At 37.1% G+C, this 18,088-nt stretch overlaps 2 protein-coding genes across 3 annotated transcripts in view; one reads left to right on the top strand and one right to left on the bottom strand.

The window, feature by feature from the left end:
- The window catches only part of LOC117171585 (polyadenylate-binding protein 2-B-like), a 113,553-nt gene that overhangs the window by 76,486 nt on the left and 18,979 nt on the right, over nt 1–18,088 (top strand). The window contains exon 6 of the mRNA XM_033359029.1: nt 2,198–2,293. Within this exon, the coding sequence (XP_033214920.1) occupies nt 2,198–2,293 (96 nt within the window). The remainder of the gene's footprint in view (nt 1–2,197; nt 2,294–18,088) is intronic.
- Nucleotides 959–18,088, bottom strand: part of LOC117171586 — a 90,024-nt gene continuing 72,894 nt past the window's right edge. Inside the window, exons 3-4 of one of the 2 annotated variants that reach the window (XM_033359032.1) lie at nt 3,345–3,433; nt 959–1,147 (exon numbers count right to left, since the gene is read on the bottom strand). In XM_033359032.1, the coding sequence (XP_033214923.1) occupies nt 3,393–3,433 (41 nt within the window). In that variant the 3' untranslated portion in view covers nt 959–1,147; nt 3,345–3,392. The remainder of the gene's footprint in view (nt 1,148–3,344; nt 3,434–18,088) is intronic. The other variant, XM_033359030.1, reaches the window with a different exon arrangement.

Here is an 18,088-nt window from a genome sequence, read left to right as displayed (position 1 = left end):
CCCCCCCCCCCCCCACCCCCTGCCAACGGAGTGGAGCAAGAAGAATTGAGTTATTTTGAATGAAAATAGAGATAGCTGTAATATAACCTTTTATTCGTTGACATTTTATTAGAAACGGACACGCAATGTTTCTACCGTACAAATATAAGAAACCTGTATATCAACCAGATTGAGAATAATAATATTCAATAGTTTCTTCCATGTAGCCTACAAGATAAGTGGCTGTTCTACATTGCCAAGCATTTATCGACGAAACTTGTGATACGCGTTTCACCTAAGCACTTGTAAAAAATTATTTTCGCCGGGGTTGCCCCCCTGGCCAGGCCTTAATTATTTATGAGATTTAATACATTTTGGGCTTGAATTACGTCTAATTATTATAATTACGCGTCTTGAAGAGGAGAAAGATTTTTTTTTTTGAAAAATGAAAGTTCATATTTTTTGCAGAAACAAAAAGCTATATGGGTAGGGGGTTCGGTGACATTTCTTGCGTTCGCTTGTATACCTTCAAGTATGAAACCTCGTAACTTTGCTGAGCCTATGTAAAAACAACATCACTCAATTTTTGACGATTTTCCAAAAATTAGATAACTATATTGAGGAGAATCAGATCTACAATTCGGCATTAAATACAAGACTGCAAAAAATTTGTTTTCACTGAAAAAAAATAAAATGCAAAACTCGTAAGTAGTTTTTGACTCATATTATCCCGATAAAAAAAAACGTAACCTGAGTCTACCATTTCCGTCGATTGCATTTCGATTTGAAACGAAACAGAATTGTGACGATTAAAATGAGCTCTACTGAAAAAGGGAAAAATCGAGTTACTTTGTTTTTAAACAGGCATAGTAAAGTTACAAGGTTTAGAACCTGCATGCTACAGATGCGTTGTTTTTAAAGAGGTCCGTTACAGTTAGGGGATTTATAATTGACCCACGTGAGATAGGTGTTTTTTATTAGGTCGCATCGGTCTCATCGGTTTTATCTGTCAAAATATGAACTTTTTATGCTGTAAGTACTGTCACTAATGTTGAAAACTTTATATACCTGTCAGCGAATATTGCATTCTTTTGTGGTAAAAACTGTTTTCTGTTTAATTTTTCTTCTTCAACGTCAATTTGCAAGATTTTGGTAAGTAGCGCCATCTCTGTAATCAAATATATTTATTTAATGAAAAGTAGACCTAAAATTCTTAAATAATAGCAATCATCTAAGAAAAGTCACCTTTGCCTCACTGTTCGGCGCTGTCCCCCCTTACCCTATATAGTTATAAACAACACAACCATCACCTTCACACCAACATACAATGTATCAATATCGTATCACACTAACAAAAAATCAAGAACTTTGTACTAATACTCATTGGTTTCCAACCCTCAAACTAAAGCTCATATGTATTTACCGACACATAAAACATTATACAACATAAAGCTAACGATCCCTAACTTCAACCCACACTTCAACTCCTGTTCCGCATTTTCAATCGCACTCACCAATACACGCTCTTTCTGCTGAGACTTGCTCTCACTTACCCATTTAATATATATTCCCCCCACCCTTTGCTAACACCATACTAACTTCCTCTCTTCATACAAATACTTGCACTCTGACTCTCAATAAGCTCCCAAGGAACCCCCTCCCTACACATCTACACACATTGCCCTTCCCCCACTTAGTCGTGCACACAGCAAGTAAGCCTACCCGCGCATGATTTTTCTTGTTCACACTCAGTCACACATGCATACCACTACAGTTGTGAAGAAGTATATACTTGTAGTTATGGATCATCACAAGTACGAGAATAACACACTGCTACCTTCTGGAGCTTCGAATGCCTGAATACTTTGTTATTGGGGTCTATGTCCATGAGAAGTTATGATCAGAATCAATTAATTCATTATTTCCCGAAGTTACAGACAATTTTCAGAGAATTTACAGACTTTTTCCTTTAAAGTATAAATATTCGAACTACTTTCAACACTATTTTTTCGATTTATATAATAGTATAGAATACGTAAATCTGGGAGTGTTGTCAAATTTTTTAATTTTTTCATAAAATTATTCGTATCACAAATTCGTATGAGAAGTATAATCATACGTAACATTTGCCCTAACAAAAAGTTTTTTTCCTAGTTCGTGCAAAATTCTGTTTACAAATGCGAAAACGACATTGCGTTTGATAAATATATTTTTACAGAGGACCAAGGGGAGTACGAGGATATCGAGGAATTACTCGTGGAATCAGTCGTGGAAGTGCATATTTTGCGGGATACAGACCCACAAGGCGACCCAGGTTAGAACTTTCAGTATAAAATTGAAATTAACAACTACCAGGGTCATTTAGCTTTTTAAAATCAACCTATGATTTTCTCATCCGATTGAGGCGATGTAATGACTTTAGCTCCTTGTAAAATTAAAAATATTGCTAAATTATTTTTTATTTTTTCAAAGTCCGTTCCGCATTATTTTGTAAGAAATGGTATAGCCGGGTAATCATGTAACAAATGCCCCTAAAGAGAATCAAATATTGAGTGAAACATTTGAAAGCATATAATTAGAAAAAAAAAATTCAAACATTTTTTAAACGTTAGCTGCCATATTTGATGAGTTAGGGACTTCTTTCAATCATTTTTAACGTGCGTCATATTTTTGAAAACTTTTTGGCGGAAAATTCAAGCTCAAAACATAATTTTTACATATTCCAACTCTACAGAACTTTTAGATTTGCAACTTTAAATAAAAATTGTTTACTGCACATTTTTCATATTTGGTACACACATTCACACCCTCAAGACCTGACAAAAACTGTATGCGCGATTGATTTTTACTTAACGGCGTGGATAGTATGCTTTAAACCTCATATTTAGTGTGCGAAATTATACATCTTACAGCTTACTATTTTTTCGTGCAGAATAGGAATTTACTTGCTTTAAATATCAATTTATTATAACGTAAGAATAATGCCTAATTTTTTCATGAAAGTTACTCTATGTAGTTTAGTTCACAGCTGGGATATCGGTTATATAATGTTTATTTTGAATGTGCTTCATGTAAAACTGAAACTGTCATACCGATCACGTTTTTGGACAAAATATGTAAACTGTTCTAACTAACTGAAAAAAGAGGCAAATTAATCTGGGTGGTCGCGATTAATTCCTCTTCATAAGATAAACGAACTTGAAAGATGAGAAATAAAAAATTTGACGGCATAAATTTTGTAGAACAAAACAGTACAAAATTTAATAATTAATGAATGGTAGTCACATGTTTTCCATGGTCATGTAACTATTTGTAGAATGATATAGCACATATGTGAGATTTGTAGGTTCATTTCACATAAATACCTTATATTTTATCCAATTATTGATAAATCAAAATATTTGACGGCGCTACTAAAACGGAATTTCCCATATACACATGATGTATGTATACACTGTAACAGAAAAGATACAATGATTATTCGTGGTACTGAGATTCTTAATTTTTTGGAAGTTTCATGTATTTATCTGATTTAGTTTTGTGTTTATTGAGAGTTTAATCTCAATATTTATGCCGGTCTGATGGTTCTCGACAAATGTCGACCATATGCTAAGTAGTAAACTACCTTCGAAACTTTTCGGTACGATCAGCGATAGTACTATTAACAATCACTGCTGACGTTGAAATGTGTTTATTCATTTCAAAAAGGAGCGAGGAAATTAAAAAAAAAACTTATTAAATGACGCATAGTACGGTTTTGGCTGACAAGCGATTAGTATTGTACAATATATTTATTACCTTTTTCAACAAAAATCAGTCATAAAAAAGATCGATATGAACATATTCATGTATCAATCGGTCTCAGGAGTTGGAATATGAGAAAATGACTGTTTTTAATTTTTTACACTAAGATCCCCCAAATTTAAAATTCTGAAAAAATTTACAATAATAGCTCTTTGAGTTTTCCCGTCCAGACATTTTAATAAATCGTGTTCGTTAAGAATGATTGAAAGAAGTCCTGTTAGTTTTTCTTAGTTTTTTTTTCTAACGGTTGAAACAGAGAAAAAAATGAAAATGAAAATGGACGTTACCCCCTCCCACTAACTTGTACAATATAGTGGCTAACGTTTTAAAATTTTAGAAACATTTTTTTTTATTGTATGGTTTCAAATGGCTAACTCCACATTTGATTAAGTTTTGGGAAATTTTGTGCATGCTACCCGGCTGTATCATTTGATCCATGCATACTAGGAATTTTATTTTGGAGATGGCTTCCGATTATTTAAAGCCTAAAATTAAAAAAAAAATCGTAACGTCCTTTTTAAAATAAATGATTTTTTACATTTTATAGCCTATTTATCATGTATATTTCTTAGAGAAACAGTTATATATGACATTTTATCTGCTTAAACCCTGTAATCTTCATTAGTTTTTTTTTTTAAATTGTTTGTTACGAGTACATTTTACAAGTTTTCTAAACTTGTAAAATGTACTCGTATCCTGCAAAAATGATTTTTTAGTGTAACGTTAGTCGAAAGTTATAGTTTTTGTGAGATATCTTTTTGGGTTTGCGAGTTTGAATCTTGGTTGATCCACATACTGACTTTGCAAGAGGGGCGTTTTGACGAAGCTGTAGTCATTTGACAGTGACTGTCCGAAAATCGCATAAACAGGTATAATTCGCTCCAGCATCAAGTCAGAATTTAGTCTTCTTTATTATAAACGTTTTTTAAATCGATTTTCTTTGTGTACTACAAAAATATTGTATGTGAATGCTAGTACAGATATTTTGAAAGATTGGGTGCAACCGCTGGGGTGTATAATCAGTAGTCTTTTCTTATGAGTACCATGGTTGACCATGGATTCGGTGTAAATATAAGGCGTGTTGCACAATAGTCCAGTCAGTATGTTGTTTGAGTTTACAAAAGACCAAAGTTAGCAATTATTTTCATTTTGGGCCTCGTATCAAAACCTGAACAATATTCCACACGTCAGGCTCTTGCCAAAAAAATGGCAACAAAAATCACATTTCCAATGCACTTTAGAGCAAAAGTGGCTGTATAGAATGTAGAGCATACAATTTCCTATTACTTTTGTTATAAACAAATTTTTCTCATATCAATTAGTTCTCGATTTATAACTGAGAAAATCGGATTTTTTTTGCAATTTGCAAAGAATGTCAAATTTTACCTTGAAATTTGAAAGATTATTTATTGTTACCGCTAGTATGTATGAACATATCGATGTGTATGGAACCTCGTTTCAACATCACCTTTGAGGTAGTCTGATTGTAGCGTTTTTTGTTTTATGTTAATTAAGGTTTCGGTTTCAGTCCCTCCTCAGCTTCTTTTTTCTTCCTTCTCCCCCTCTTCTTCTTTCATTGATGCTGGTAAGTTTTTTAGTGTGTCGACTGTTACAAGTTTCTCTTCATTTTCATTGTTGTCAGATTCTCCTAGGATTTCTGAATGTTTTTCGCACGAGGTTCCATTGCAGAACGAGCAGATAATAGAGCACTTCAAACGTGCTTTTCTGCATCCACATTTTAAACCGCATACAGTTTTGCACTTCTAAGAAATAGACTGCAACAATTCCTCTGGAGCAGGATCTTCTTGGGTTGTGACTGGAGTAAGTCCATGTTTACTTCGCTGCCATCTCCAGTCCTCTGGATTTTTGTTATTGTCCATCCATGCTTCGACTCGATGGTGGGTGCGTAACTAGTGTTCTCGTGCAGTTTTTCTTGTCAGTGGCAATGACTGTAAATGAAATTGACTTTTTGTTTCTGATCGTCGAAAATGAAGATAGCGCAGAGAGGCAAAAGTGGTCTGTTCTAGGGAAGATCCGTAGACTGCAAGGATGAAGTCTTCTCCTGAAATAGTAATTAGTTCAAGATTTGCATTGAGGTCTACAGATTTCTAGATCCTTCTTCAATTGTCCATTCTTTCACAGTGTATTCATGAACTTCAGTTTGCCTTTAACGTAAATTGCAAAGGTTCTGTCACTGCCACTGCATGCGTCTCAGAAGTATATGTTTTTTGCTTTATCTTTAACAAGAGGATCTGTGTCTTCACCTGTGATGAATACCGAGTCAAACGATGGAGACATACTAATCGCTGTGTTGACGATCAATGTGTATGCATCTTCTTTCGTTTTCTTTAGAGAAGCATATAATCCTCGAACTTTTTTCTTTAGCATTGAGGTCAAACGCATTTTATTTGTTTTGTTGGATAGAAATTTTCTTGCGTGATAGTTACCACCATCGAATCTTTAAAGTGAATGTCTGTACAAGTATGTTTTTTTGAGCGATGAAATCTTTCAGCACTTTTTGTGCTCTTGCTGGCTGCATCAAGTGGATATGCATCCAAACAATAGCGTTTGCACCAGTATGTGCCTAAACGTACTGCATGCAGTTCGCACAGATTGATGCAAAAGATTCGCTACGATGCCATATGAATCTATGTAATAAAAATTCACCATCTATGGCATGGATGCTGCTTCCAAAATCCATATCATCTGTTAGAGGCGAGAAAGCTTTGTAGAGAGAAGATTTGACGCACTTTCGCATTACATCATTGAGAAATAATGATAACGGAAATAGTGCAAGTTCAAATTTCAGCTATTCTAAAGATCTAAACTCTGGAGTCTAAAGAATATTTTCTCTGGTTTTTGCTTGCCGTCTTCAAAAACGAATCTCTAAGAAATAATGCGGAAACGAGTAATGTAGATATTCCATGCATATCGATAAGTTCATATATACTTAGGCATTTACGTTCGAGAGTGTATTAATTATACATATATAATGATATAATATTAATATAAAAAAGATTTTTGCCGCCATTTTGTCAGCAGGAGCTTGATTTGTGGGACGTTTATTGGGTTTTGATTAGATCCCCAAAAGGAAAATAATTTCCAAGTTTGGTCTTGTCCAGACCTTTTGTAGGCTAAAGCCTTTATTGTGTTTCCATTGACTGGAGTCTAAGGTGTACCTGACTAGAAAATCAGAAAGGTGCACTAGTGAAACGGAAAATGAGAAAACCATACAAAAAAGGTTATCTGCCTAAATCCTGTAATTTAATGACAGAAAGTGTAAATAAAAAACATTTTTTAAAATTTTTCATTACGGGTATGTTCTATGAGTTCAGTCGATGATAAAGGAAGGAATAAGATAAAATTCCTGAAAACTGAAAGAAAAAAAAACAATATCCTTACATTAATATTTTAGAAGATTTTTTTAGATTTTGCGGAAAAATCTCTTTCTGTATTCTACATGAAAATCATCGGTTTACGAATAAATGTAGATTCCTAAGTACTTTAAAATGCCAACTAAATGTATGATATCTGTTTTCGTAGCGTTGAACGAATTTTTCGAAAATAAACCTTATATGCATTATATGTAAAAAAAAAACATTTTTTAGAATCAGCGTACCCACATTCTTTAGATATTACTTTTAAATCGTAAAACATGCTTCCTATGCTTCCAATATTGCTGGTGTTAATTTATCAATGTACCGAGGATGAATGTTTTTAGTTGTAGATTACTTTAGAGTACCTGTTTACCGCCGACACAAGGATTTTAAGGTCCTCTCGAGTTTCAGGTCGGCTATGTATAAAAGGTGGTTAACCTTTAATTCTCTTCTGTTCGGCGGACCACGCATAGTTTTTCAGAGCTTTTGCTTTGGAGCAGGATACACAGGGGCAAGAGGGGGCTGCTGAAAAGTACCTAACCTAAAGATTCTTTTTGGGAGACCCACCTCTCGTATGTGACATAGCTGCTAGTCACTTGTCTTTTGTCAGATGTTATGACAAATCTTGTCGGCCACAAGCGCATAAGCTCTTTCATGCATCTCGCTATTTTTGGATACACCTCCAGGCACTCGAGGAGCTTGATTTGTAGCTCATGGTTCGTGTTATCAAACGCCTTCCGGTAGTCAATCCAAGCCATTGACAGATTGCGTCGATACCTGAAGGAATCATGGGTAATACATCTTTCTATTAACAGGTTCTCGTTGCAACCTGCAAGCCATCTCTTGCATCCACGTTCTTCAACTACTGCACTCTTTACCGTCTCGAAAGAGACGGTATGGAGTCGTTCTTTGGACTTAACAAACATCTGTTCTTAAGGATCAGTATCGTGCGCTCTTCCTTTAACCACTGCGGGATGGATTGTCCGTTTAAGAAAGTATTAAATATACGAAATTTGTTGATTTTATCTGGCCCTGGCGCTGAAAAGTACTTAGTTCCAGCGATAACTTTCTTCACTTCTTCAGCAGTCATTAGTGGACATTCCTACTATGGACCTTGCAGCAATTGCCTTGGGTAAAAGTTACGAAAGAGTGAGATATTTTAAGCGTCTTATTTACCTGATAAGTATCTCCATATACTTGTTCCCAGAAGACTTGAATCTTTTCTCGACAATCCTGGTGGTCGCCTCGGTTCGGTCCTATTGCTACTCCCAACTGAATTGTTGCCTCCATCCGATAGAGGCCTATTGCAGGTGGCACTGCGCGAGACTGGTGACGTACTCGTATAATTCGTTGCATTGGGGTATTAGCAAAATGCATCATGGAGGACAGTCTTCTCGCAAATCGCTGTGGGTATTGTAGCTAGACCCGGTGACTGCAACCCAGCGTACGCAATAGCTCGAGTCCTGCTGGTTTCAGGCGCAAAAGAACACTCAATTTTTAAACAACAGAACGTTTTCTGGAAGAAGTTCTTCGTCCAAACCTGTAAAGTTGCCTTGGTATTATGCGATAAAAATATTACATGGAATAATTTATCCTTGTAAACGCATTTTGGATCTTGCAAAACCCCGAGTCCTTTGAAGCACCTCAAATACACGGGCTACAACGCGCGACTGAGAAAATATCAGTTCCCAACGGATCCACTCAGCGGGTCTATTCAAGTCTCTTCTCATGTTTATCTACAGTTGGCACGGTAAGCGCACTCGGAGGTGGAACGAAAGGCCTAACAAAGCCAACTCCACTTACTTACTATCCAGCTGTACTCGCCATTTCCGTGAGCCTCACTGGTATCGCTTTCCGCGTAAAAATATAGTGGTAAGTGGAAGGGATGTTTTTGTTAGGCTCAAGAGAAGTTCCTCTAATGTCCAGAATAGTCCTCCCTTAGAAAATGTAAACAACTCCTGTTCCCTTTACGAGTGCCTATCAGGGAACACCAGATGTAAAAAGAGAAGTCCTGCTGCGAATTTTTCGAATAATTCCTGGCGTGGTTATTTGTAATTTTTTCAAAAGTTCGTTGGGCTAAGTAGCCCTGTAAGGAACAGAAATAATATAATAGGGACTCATATAGGGTCCTTAAACGTAGACAGAGAACGCCAAAAAAGTAAGTGAAAAGAATCGTGAATAATAAACTCTGAACTTAGTGAAGCAAACCTAAAATAAAAATAATAGCTTATTTAAGCAAAAATTTATTTATCAGTAAAAAACTGAAGATAGGTTTGTACCGTAACGTAAGTGTATACGTATTTTGCGGTTCTTGAAATAGCAAGGGGTTAAAATTAAACGGCCGTAGAATGTATGTGCTCGAAACAGCTACTCTCAATGTGTAACTTTTATTAGTAAAGTGGAAGTTTATTCCACATGCGGGCACACGTTATCATGAGCCATCTATGTATTTTGCAAGTTCCATGTGTTGGGAATTTTCGGACTAAACGTCTATCACGAATCTTGCCTGGTTAGGATTTCTATCAACAAAGGTAAATAATCATCTTCAGAGAGTCATCTTCCATTGATTTCAAATTGTAGATTTCAAATTATTTATGTCTTACGGTCCAATCGTAAATCGAAAAAATAAATATGAGTCAAAAAAACATGTTCTTCGAAACTCAGATATTTATTTAATAGAAAAAACTCCTTTCAAAACTTCTTGACGTTTCAGTACACATGCGTACCTTTTTCAAAGTTTCTTAAACCTGAGTTGATGATAGTTTAAATAGTCAAACAGATCAATTTTCAGTAAAAAAAAAGGAACATTTCAGTCAATAGTTTTAAGAAAATTAATTAAAATTTAGTCATTTTTTGAAGTCTCAAACCATTTTTTCGAGACTTCAATCAATTATAACTACATTTTTTAAAATTGTACGAGAAAACAATATAGACGGACGAACTAACCTATTATAAATTATATTATTTAATAATAATAATTAATAATCATATTATATATTATAAAGTTCGTCTGTCCTAACCTACGCCAATTTTGTTTTCTCGTACAATTTTAAAAAATGTAGTTGTAATCGATTGAAGTCTCGAAAAAATTGTTTGAGACTTCAAAAAAGGACTAAATTTTAATTAATTTTCTTAAAACTATTGACTGAAATGTTCCTTTTTTTTTTACTAAAAATTGATCTGTTTGACTATTTAAACTATCATCAACTCAGTTTTAAGAACCTTTGAAAAAGGTACGCATGTGTACTGAAACGTCAGGAAGTTTTGAAAGGAGTTTTTTCTATTAAATAAATATCTGAGTTTCGAAGAACATGTTTTTTTGACTCATATTTATTTTTTCGATTTACGATTGGACCGTAAGACATAAATAATTTGAAATCTACGATTTGAAATCAATAAATATCAACGGTCGAAGAAAGGATTGATTTGTTTCATCAAATCATTTTACAGTCATCTTCCAATATGGAGTATAGTAACTTGCCCATGAAAAATTGCGTTCTCTTATCTACCATCAAGAACCCAGCTCTCTGACGATCTGAAGAGATGTGTTCACTTTTAGGAAGGGAGTCTTTCCTTTATGTAGCTGTTATAAGATTCTAAAGGTGTTTTCGAGATTTTCGTTACGTGTGCAATCGTGTTAAACATGAACCCGTTTGTCACAGCCCAATGCGCCACGAATTCTACGTCGATTTGAACCAAGCCTAGCATATTTTCCAGATCAGACGCTGGTCCTAATAGGTAGAGTTTAATGTCACCTGCATGTTGTAGGACCTAGAGAAGACATTACCCAGGCTGTACCTTGTAGATTAAGTCTCCCTTGCTATTCCTGATATTTTCTCACCAATTGCTGACATAAGACTCAAACCATTTAATAGCTAAACCAGACAATTTAAAAGACTTCAGTTTTTAAAGTAAAAGGGTATGGTTCACCGAGTCGAATGCTTCGGAGAAATCAAATAAAACTACCACTTTGACTTCTTTTTTGTCCATTGTCTGTTTAATAACGGTAGTGAATTTAAGCGACGTTAGATAGAATATTTCTTAGAGGCTTAATACCAGAGTTTCATGTTAGGATACGGCAGAGGTGTCTGTCTGTTAGTTTTCCGATAAGTAGAGAAACTACTGTATCGTAATTAATTTTTTTAACGCGAAATTAATTAAAAACGTGAGAAAAATAAGTTATAAAAAATTCACTGGGTTTTTAATTAATTTCGTGTTAGGAAAATTAATTAAGGTATAGTAGTTTCTCTACTTATGGGCAATAAAATAGACACCGACTTTTGTCGTATTCTAACATCAAACACTGGTTTTAGGCCTCTAAAAATAATCTATCTAATTACTAACCAGTCTAACCGAAACTCTGTTTCAATAAATCAGTTTCAAATTTAAGAGACGCTGTTAAGGAGCTACGTTTAGCTCTAAAGCCGTATTGAAAGGATCCATTTATTTATTTGCATCCAGAAAATCCTTCAGCTGGCGTTGTACAATCTGGTTAAGCGGCTTAGACAGAGCGTTCTAAATAGAGATAGGGCGGAAGTCATTAGGTGAAGAAGGCTTTGTAATCTTGGAATCAGGACGGATGACTGCTATTTTCAAAAGTTGCGTGCAATAGGGACACAGGGGAGATTTCTGTGAAGGAGAGTTTACTATCATCAAAGAGATCCTCGCGCAGGTCGAGGGTAGGAGTCATTATAGGAGCCTAACGACGGGTTTTCCAAATAAGGATTTACATGAAATTCATCGAACAAAATGAAAGAATTCATGCGAATCCTAACGATTTTGATGAATTCCGATATCAACTAATCGAAATCGTTTTTGTGGAATCGGGAGCTCCAAACGCGCGTAGTCGTATAATACGTATAAAATACGAGTGACGCACTCGCTGCACAGGCCTGAGATTTGCCCGATCGTGCGGTCGTTGCGGGGACTCGGCTCGTATTCTCTACGAATCCTTACAGATTTCGATCTGATTTCTGGCGGAATAATTAAAATGATGTTATTATAGTTAGGAAGAAGCACAGAAATACCTGAGATTATTTCCTTCTTATAATTGGCATGGGGGTGGGGGGTGTATATCAACCTTACTAACAGTTCATATTATCCGGCCAAGACTGCAAGATATAGATAGATAAACGCTTATTCTTTCGGCCTGATGGCCTTGAAAAATTGAAATGCTTATACTTCCATTTTCTTTTCAATTTTCTTCAAACTAACTTAAAAACTAACACCCATCCACAGCTTATTTGTAAAACCGATCGCTCTTATAGCCATGCCTTCCTTGTTCTAATATTTACAATATTCACCCATTTCTTAAACCTTCTTCCTCTTCTATTTACAATCTTTCCTTTTTCATTCCTCTTCTTCCTTCTCTTCTTCTCCATTTTACCCAACACCCCCTTCACCCATGCTACTGCCCTTTCGTCCCCTTTTTCATCCGACAATACCTCCATGCTTATCCTACTCCTTACCGCTTCTACACTCCTCTAATCAGTTCTCCACTCTTGCATTCCCCTTCCTGCATAATTCACACATCCTCTTCTCTCTAGAAAGCCAGAACCTATTATAATCCTACATGTATCCTCATGTCATCCTCGTTATAAGTTCCTGCCTTATTCTCTCCTCCCCTTCTACCTTCTCTCTCCATGTTATTCTTCTTAACCATCTAATATACCTTCCTTCCTCGTGCATCCTTCTCACTTCGTCCATCTGCAATCCATTCGTTCTAAAATATCTTTGCCTTTCAACATCCACCTTCCCACCCCTACGTCTGTTCTCCTTCTTCCATCAACGCTTTCTAACCAGCTTACTTCCTCCCCCTTCAAAAAATTTCTCCTCATCTACACGCTCGACTTCCCGTTGTAATCCCTAAACTCGTTCTTCCTGTTTCCCTCCTGAAATAAAATCAGGCGTATTCCTTGCCAACCCTAGTGTCCATTAAACACACCTCTTCTATATCCTATTTACGTCTTCACTTAACTTCCACCCCCACGCATCCAATTCATAAAATAAGACACTCATCACTAGCGAATCGTACAATTTTATTTTCCTTCCAAATCATCTGCGAACAACCTCTTTCCCAGCCCTCACACCTGCCTCCTTAGCACATTTGCCCTTCTTACTCCGCTTCCATATGACCATCCACTCTCCTATTCCCCCGAAACAGCAAAAATTGGTACACAAACTCTTGAACCTCCTGTATCGCTTTTTTCGTTCACTTTCACTCACGTCTAGTATCCCTTCCACCTCCTTTCTTGAACACTATAAGCTTGGACTTTTGTTCGTTCAACTGTAAGCTATTTTTATTTAGGTAACTTCTCAACCTTTTCATCATCTCCTTTAAAGCCTCCTCGCTCTTTGCTAGCAACACTATGTCATCTGCATATGCGAGTGACCATATCCTGACCCCTTATACCATTCCGGTCGCTAGCTTACTCTCCATATCCACAATTATAATTGCAAAAAGCGTTGGGCTAAGCCGACACCCTTGCCTCAAACCCCTATCCATCCAGAAACCCTCCGAGATTCCCTCCTCTTCTGTCACTTTATCTTTCGTCCCTTCATATACCTCTCTCACCCTCCTGATCAGGCCTCTCTTTGGTACGATCAACCATTCCCTCCGCCCTCTTGGGAATCCGCCCTCCCCCTCTTATACTCTTTTCACTAACTCCTTCAGCCTCTACCTTACCTTTTGTGTGTCCAAAAGCCAGGCTTCGTTCTCTATACCGCCCAGCCCTCCTGCCCTACAGCTTTTCAGCTTCTTTATCTGTTTGTCTATTTCCTCGTCATTCATCGCGTCTCCATCTATCACTATCGTTCTTCTAACCCCCTCATCTCTCGTCCGTGTATCAGAGCCCTGAAATAAATATTAAAAATATTCTCTCCATTCCGCACTCCCTATATTCTCACTTATCCCCATCTAACGCTTCCTAAACATATTAATTATCTTCTACACGTTCCCTTCTATCTTAATGCTTCTCAACGCCTCTTGCAAATCTTTCTCCTTTTCCTGCTCTTTCTTCTGACGCATCAACCTAAACTCATTCCTCATTTCTACGTACTCCTCTCTACGTTCATCCTCAAAGCTTACCTTTCCCAACTGCTTCTGGTACTTCTCTATCGCCTCCGTCGTCCATGTCAACCTCTCCCCTAACGACCCTTCTGCTTCACCATGCTTTTCGTCAACCTCCTCTTTTATTCACTAACTTAATGGCTGATCGTTTGATTCCGTCCTCCCTTCCACTGCGAATTTCTGTCTCCTTCTGATACCCTACTTTCACCGCCCTCCATTCACTCCTCTTCCTCCTAGCCCTGTCGTTCAGCATTCTCGGCAAATCACTTTCCTTTCTCGTCAGATATTGATGGATGAAAACCTTCTTATCCTTTATCCCATTTTTGTTTCGCATTACCCACAACTTTTCTTCCCAGCTCTCCAATTCCACCACCGCCACTTCATTCTCCTTTCTCCTTTTCAGCCTAACTTTTACTACGTTGCCTTTAACCCACCCTATGCTCTGTAGCATCGCTCCCACCCCTCTATTTTTTCCCGTTTTTTAGCTTCATTTCTCTTATCACAATATTATTCCTCCGATCTGCCTTCTCTTTTCTCTCCATTCTCAACTCCATTGCTCTTATCCTTTTCTTGTCCACTCTCTCCTCTTCAGTCCTACACTCTCCCACTTTCTCATTTATCGTATTCTCTGCCCTCTCCAAAACACATTTCTTCTCTACCTCTGCCCTGCCACCTACTTCTATTTCCTATTCTATTTTTTCTGTTTCTGGCGTCGAGGAATGATTCTAGGAATACGGGAGTGTTAATAGATCCTAATTCTCATGTTCTGTGTAGGCTTCAGGATGGCTTGATTTGATCAATTCGATCAATTTGATTTCAATTGATTGGGCTTGATCCACACAATGCTCCGTTTAACATTTCGCTCAAATCCTATTTCAATTAAACAAATAAAATTAATAAAACTTTGACGATATAGGAATATAATGTAGCTCACGTGTACTATAGGCAAGTTGAGGTTGATTCAGCGTCACCTCGAGTTTTTTGTGGTGATCGATGCGTGGATTCTAAGATGTCAGTTCTGATTCAGGAGGGATAGGTTTGTACTGGATTGTGTAGCTTCGGTGTCTGGGAATATTCTGCGTAGTCTTGGGGATGGAGAACCTATACTAGCTTTCGTTATTGATGTTATGGGGACCTTTTAATCTGTGCTTCCCGCTATTCTTATCAATAGCCTTAAAGAGGCGGGGGTGCTGCATAGAATATTCAAGTTTACAGCTTTTCTAGCAGGGAGCCGTAAGCTGCCCTGCTCTGCTGACGGGGTTGAGCCGAGAGTTACAAGGAATGGTATCAATCACGTTTGAGAATTATATACTAGAGGAAATAAAACCTTTCAAATATGCAGATGATCTGTTTGTGACAATAAGGGGTGGACATATTAACGCATTTTTGATTCTTTTTAAGATGGTGGTCGAGATGCTTACCCCTTGGCTAACAAGCCTCGGATTGCCCATCTCTCTTCCCAAAAGTCAGCTTTGAGTCGTCACAAGGGGCCGATTGGTTCAGGTAGACCTCTTCCGCACAATTGAAGTACACGTGTTCTTTTGACAGGCACCCTTCTGTACTTGGGAATACTTCTTGATATGAGGCTTTTCTGAGTTCCTCACATCAATTAAATTGCGATTCGGGCAGTTTGCGTGGTTTACGTTACGGCTAGAGTTACTTAGGGTGCTGACCCGCGATTAATAGAAATGGTTCATCGGCATCTCGTCTGAGCCTATCTTTAATGAGGTGCTCCACTTTTTGCGAATCCGAGTTTTTCCGTTCTTAGTACATTGAACAGGGTGCAGTTAGAGGGTGCGTTAGACCTACCTCTATTCGTGTTCTTCTCTCTGAGGTGACTGAACCTTCCCTTAGGCTACGAAAGGATAAGCTCACTCAGCGTCTTTATTGCAGAGTTACATCTGGCACAACTAGTCGCTATCTCCAAAGCTTCAGTTGTTCAAAGAAAAATGTAGGTCGGAAGAGGAAAGTCTTAAGGAGGGGTACATGAGGGGGCATCCAGAGTTTGGATTGGAATCTCCTGGTTGAATGTGATTTTGGGGCGGAAACGGGGCTCGGCTACGATCGCCCGTCCTGGTAAAATCAGAACTCGTGCCTCGGGTCCTTTGTTCGCAGACATCACATATTGTTGCACATGGGTTCAGGGTTAAGTCATTTTCATGAAAAATCCATGGCATTTCTGAGTTCTTGGTGGCGTTTTTGTTCGTACATTTTCTGAATATGACAACATCATACAAAGGCTTCTTCGTGCCCTTACGGGAGCCGATCCGTCATTCTATGATCTGTTTTAAGTGAAGAATTTGTTGCAAACGTGAATCTTTTATATCGCCAAGTTCGCAGGAAATGCCTGGCACATTTGAAAGTTTAGGAACTTCTTCAATCGCTGGAATAGGGTACTTTTTATTTTGTTACCCTCATATCCACACGGATGCCATTTATCATTTTATCTAAGACCACAGGAAAGAATGTTGGGCCGTTCACACATTTGAGCATTTCAATCTCTTTTTATTCGTTAAATCTTTTCCACGTTAAGGCGTCAACCATGCCTATTTGTCGAAATGTTTGTGTACTATTTGCAACTAGATCGCCTGTAAGTTTTTATACATAGCTTTAACTGGAATTTTGATAATTTACCTACTAAATTGAAAATATACTTTAATTTATCTGAAATATCATTTGCTGTTCATCATGGTTACCTAAGGTTCAAAGGTTTTAAATATTAGATGTCATATTTGACAGAGCATCTGAAGTCTGTGGTACTTCGGTTGTAGAAATAATGTCTGAAGGTACTTTGAGGTTGTTGGGTAAATGATGAAATCCGCGTGGCTTTTAACAAAACAAAAAAAGCAAGCGTACCCAAGAAATCTAAATAATAATAGCCCTGAAAACCTTCGAGAAATGCCAATTGTAAAACTTCAGCCAAACGCAGGGGTGATTTTGTATTGTTCCTCTTGATAAATAATCTAAAGAGTACACATATTTTCCCATGAAGTTCGTTTATTTTTTCTTATTGATCTAACGAAATCCAAGAAACTACTATATTTTCATCCACAGAATTCATTCGTATCCACAGGATACGAAGAGAGTCCGACGGGTATATATTAAACGAAACTTTCTCTCCTCGCAATCCTTGCTGACCGCAGATACTTAACTCCACAAGTAAACGAATGCTCACTAGGCCAAGAATGACTCATTCATGTAATTTTCATGCCGAATGAACGTTACTATATAATTTTCGGCAAACTTGCTCGTAAAGTAGTATCGTGTAGTAAATGCCAATATCTAAGCACTATTTCAATGGGCATATTAGTTGTGCTTTACCTAAAATGTTTTTGATATAATGTCTATAGACCAAATTCATTTTAAATGTATTCTTCCGAATGTGAAACAAATTTCTTCCACGAAATTATGCGTCATTCGGGTCTATCCAATTTAACGAAAGAATTCCAAAGTGTTTACATGTGAAACAGCCACAAAGCCTTTAAGCTGAAAACAGAAGCCCCGGTTCACCTTTCTAAAACCCCACATTATGTTCTAAGCCTATCAATAATATTGAACAACCCCTCAAATTTAACCCTATCACTTTCAACCCAACAATTCCAAAATGTCATGTAAAACAGCTGTAAAATTTTCAAATGAACATTAATCACAAGCGCCACCTTTACAAAACCCCATATTATGTTTCCAAGCCCACATTAATATTCCACAACGCCCCAAAAACAACCCCTAAATTATTGAGCATATGTGTCCACCATATAGTACGAGGGTAGTTCAATATGTCCTTAGAATGAAGTATAAAAACAATTTTTTTTGGGTAAATTTTTTTTTATTTTTCAACATAATCTCCTTGGAGCTCTAT

This window comes from Belonocnema kinseyi, chromosome 4 (genome assembly GCF_010883055.1).
Source record: "Belonocnema kinseyi isolate 2016_QV_RU_SX_M_011 chromosome 4, B_treatae_v1, whole genome shotgun sequence".
Classification (NCBI taxonomy): Eukaryota; Metazoa; Arthropoda; class Insecta; order Hymenoptera; family Cynipidae; genus Belonocnema; species Belonocnema kinseyi.
This window is presented reverse-complemented; position numbering and strand designations above follow the sequence as displayed.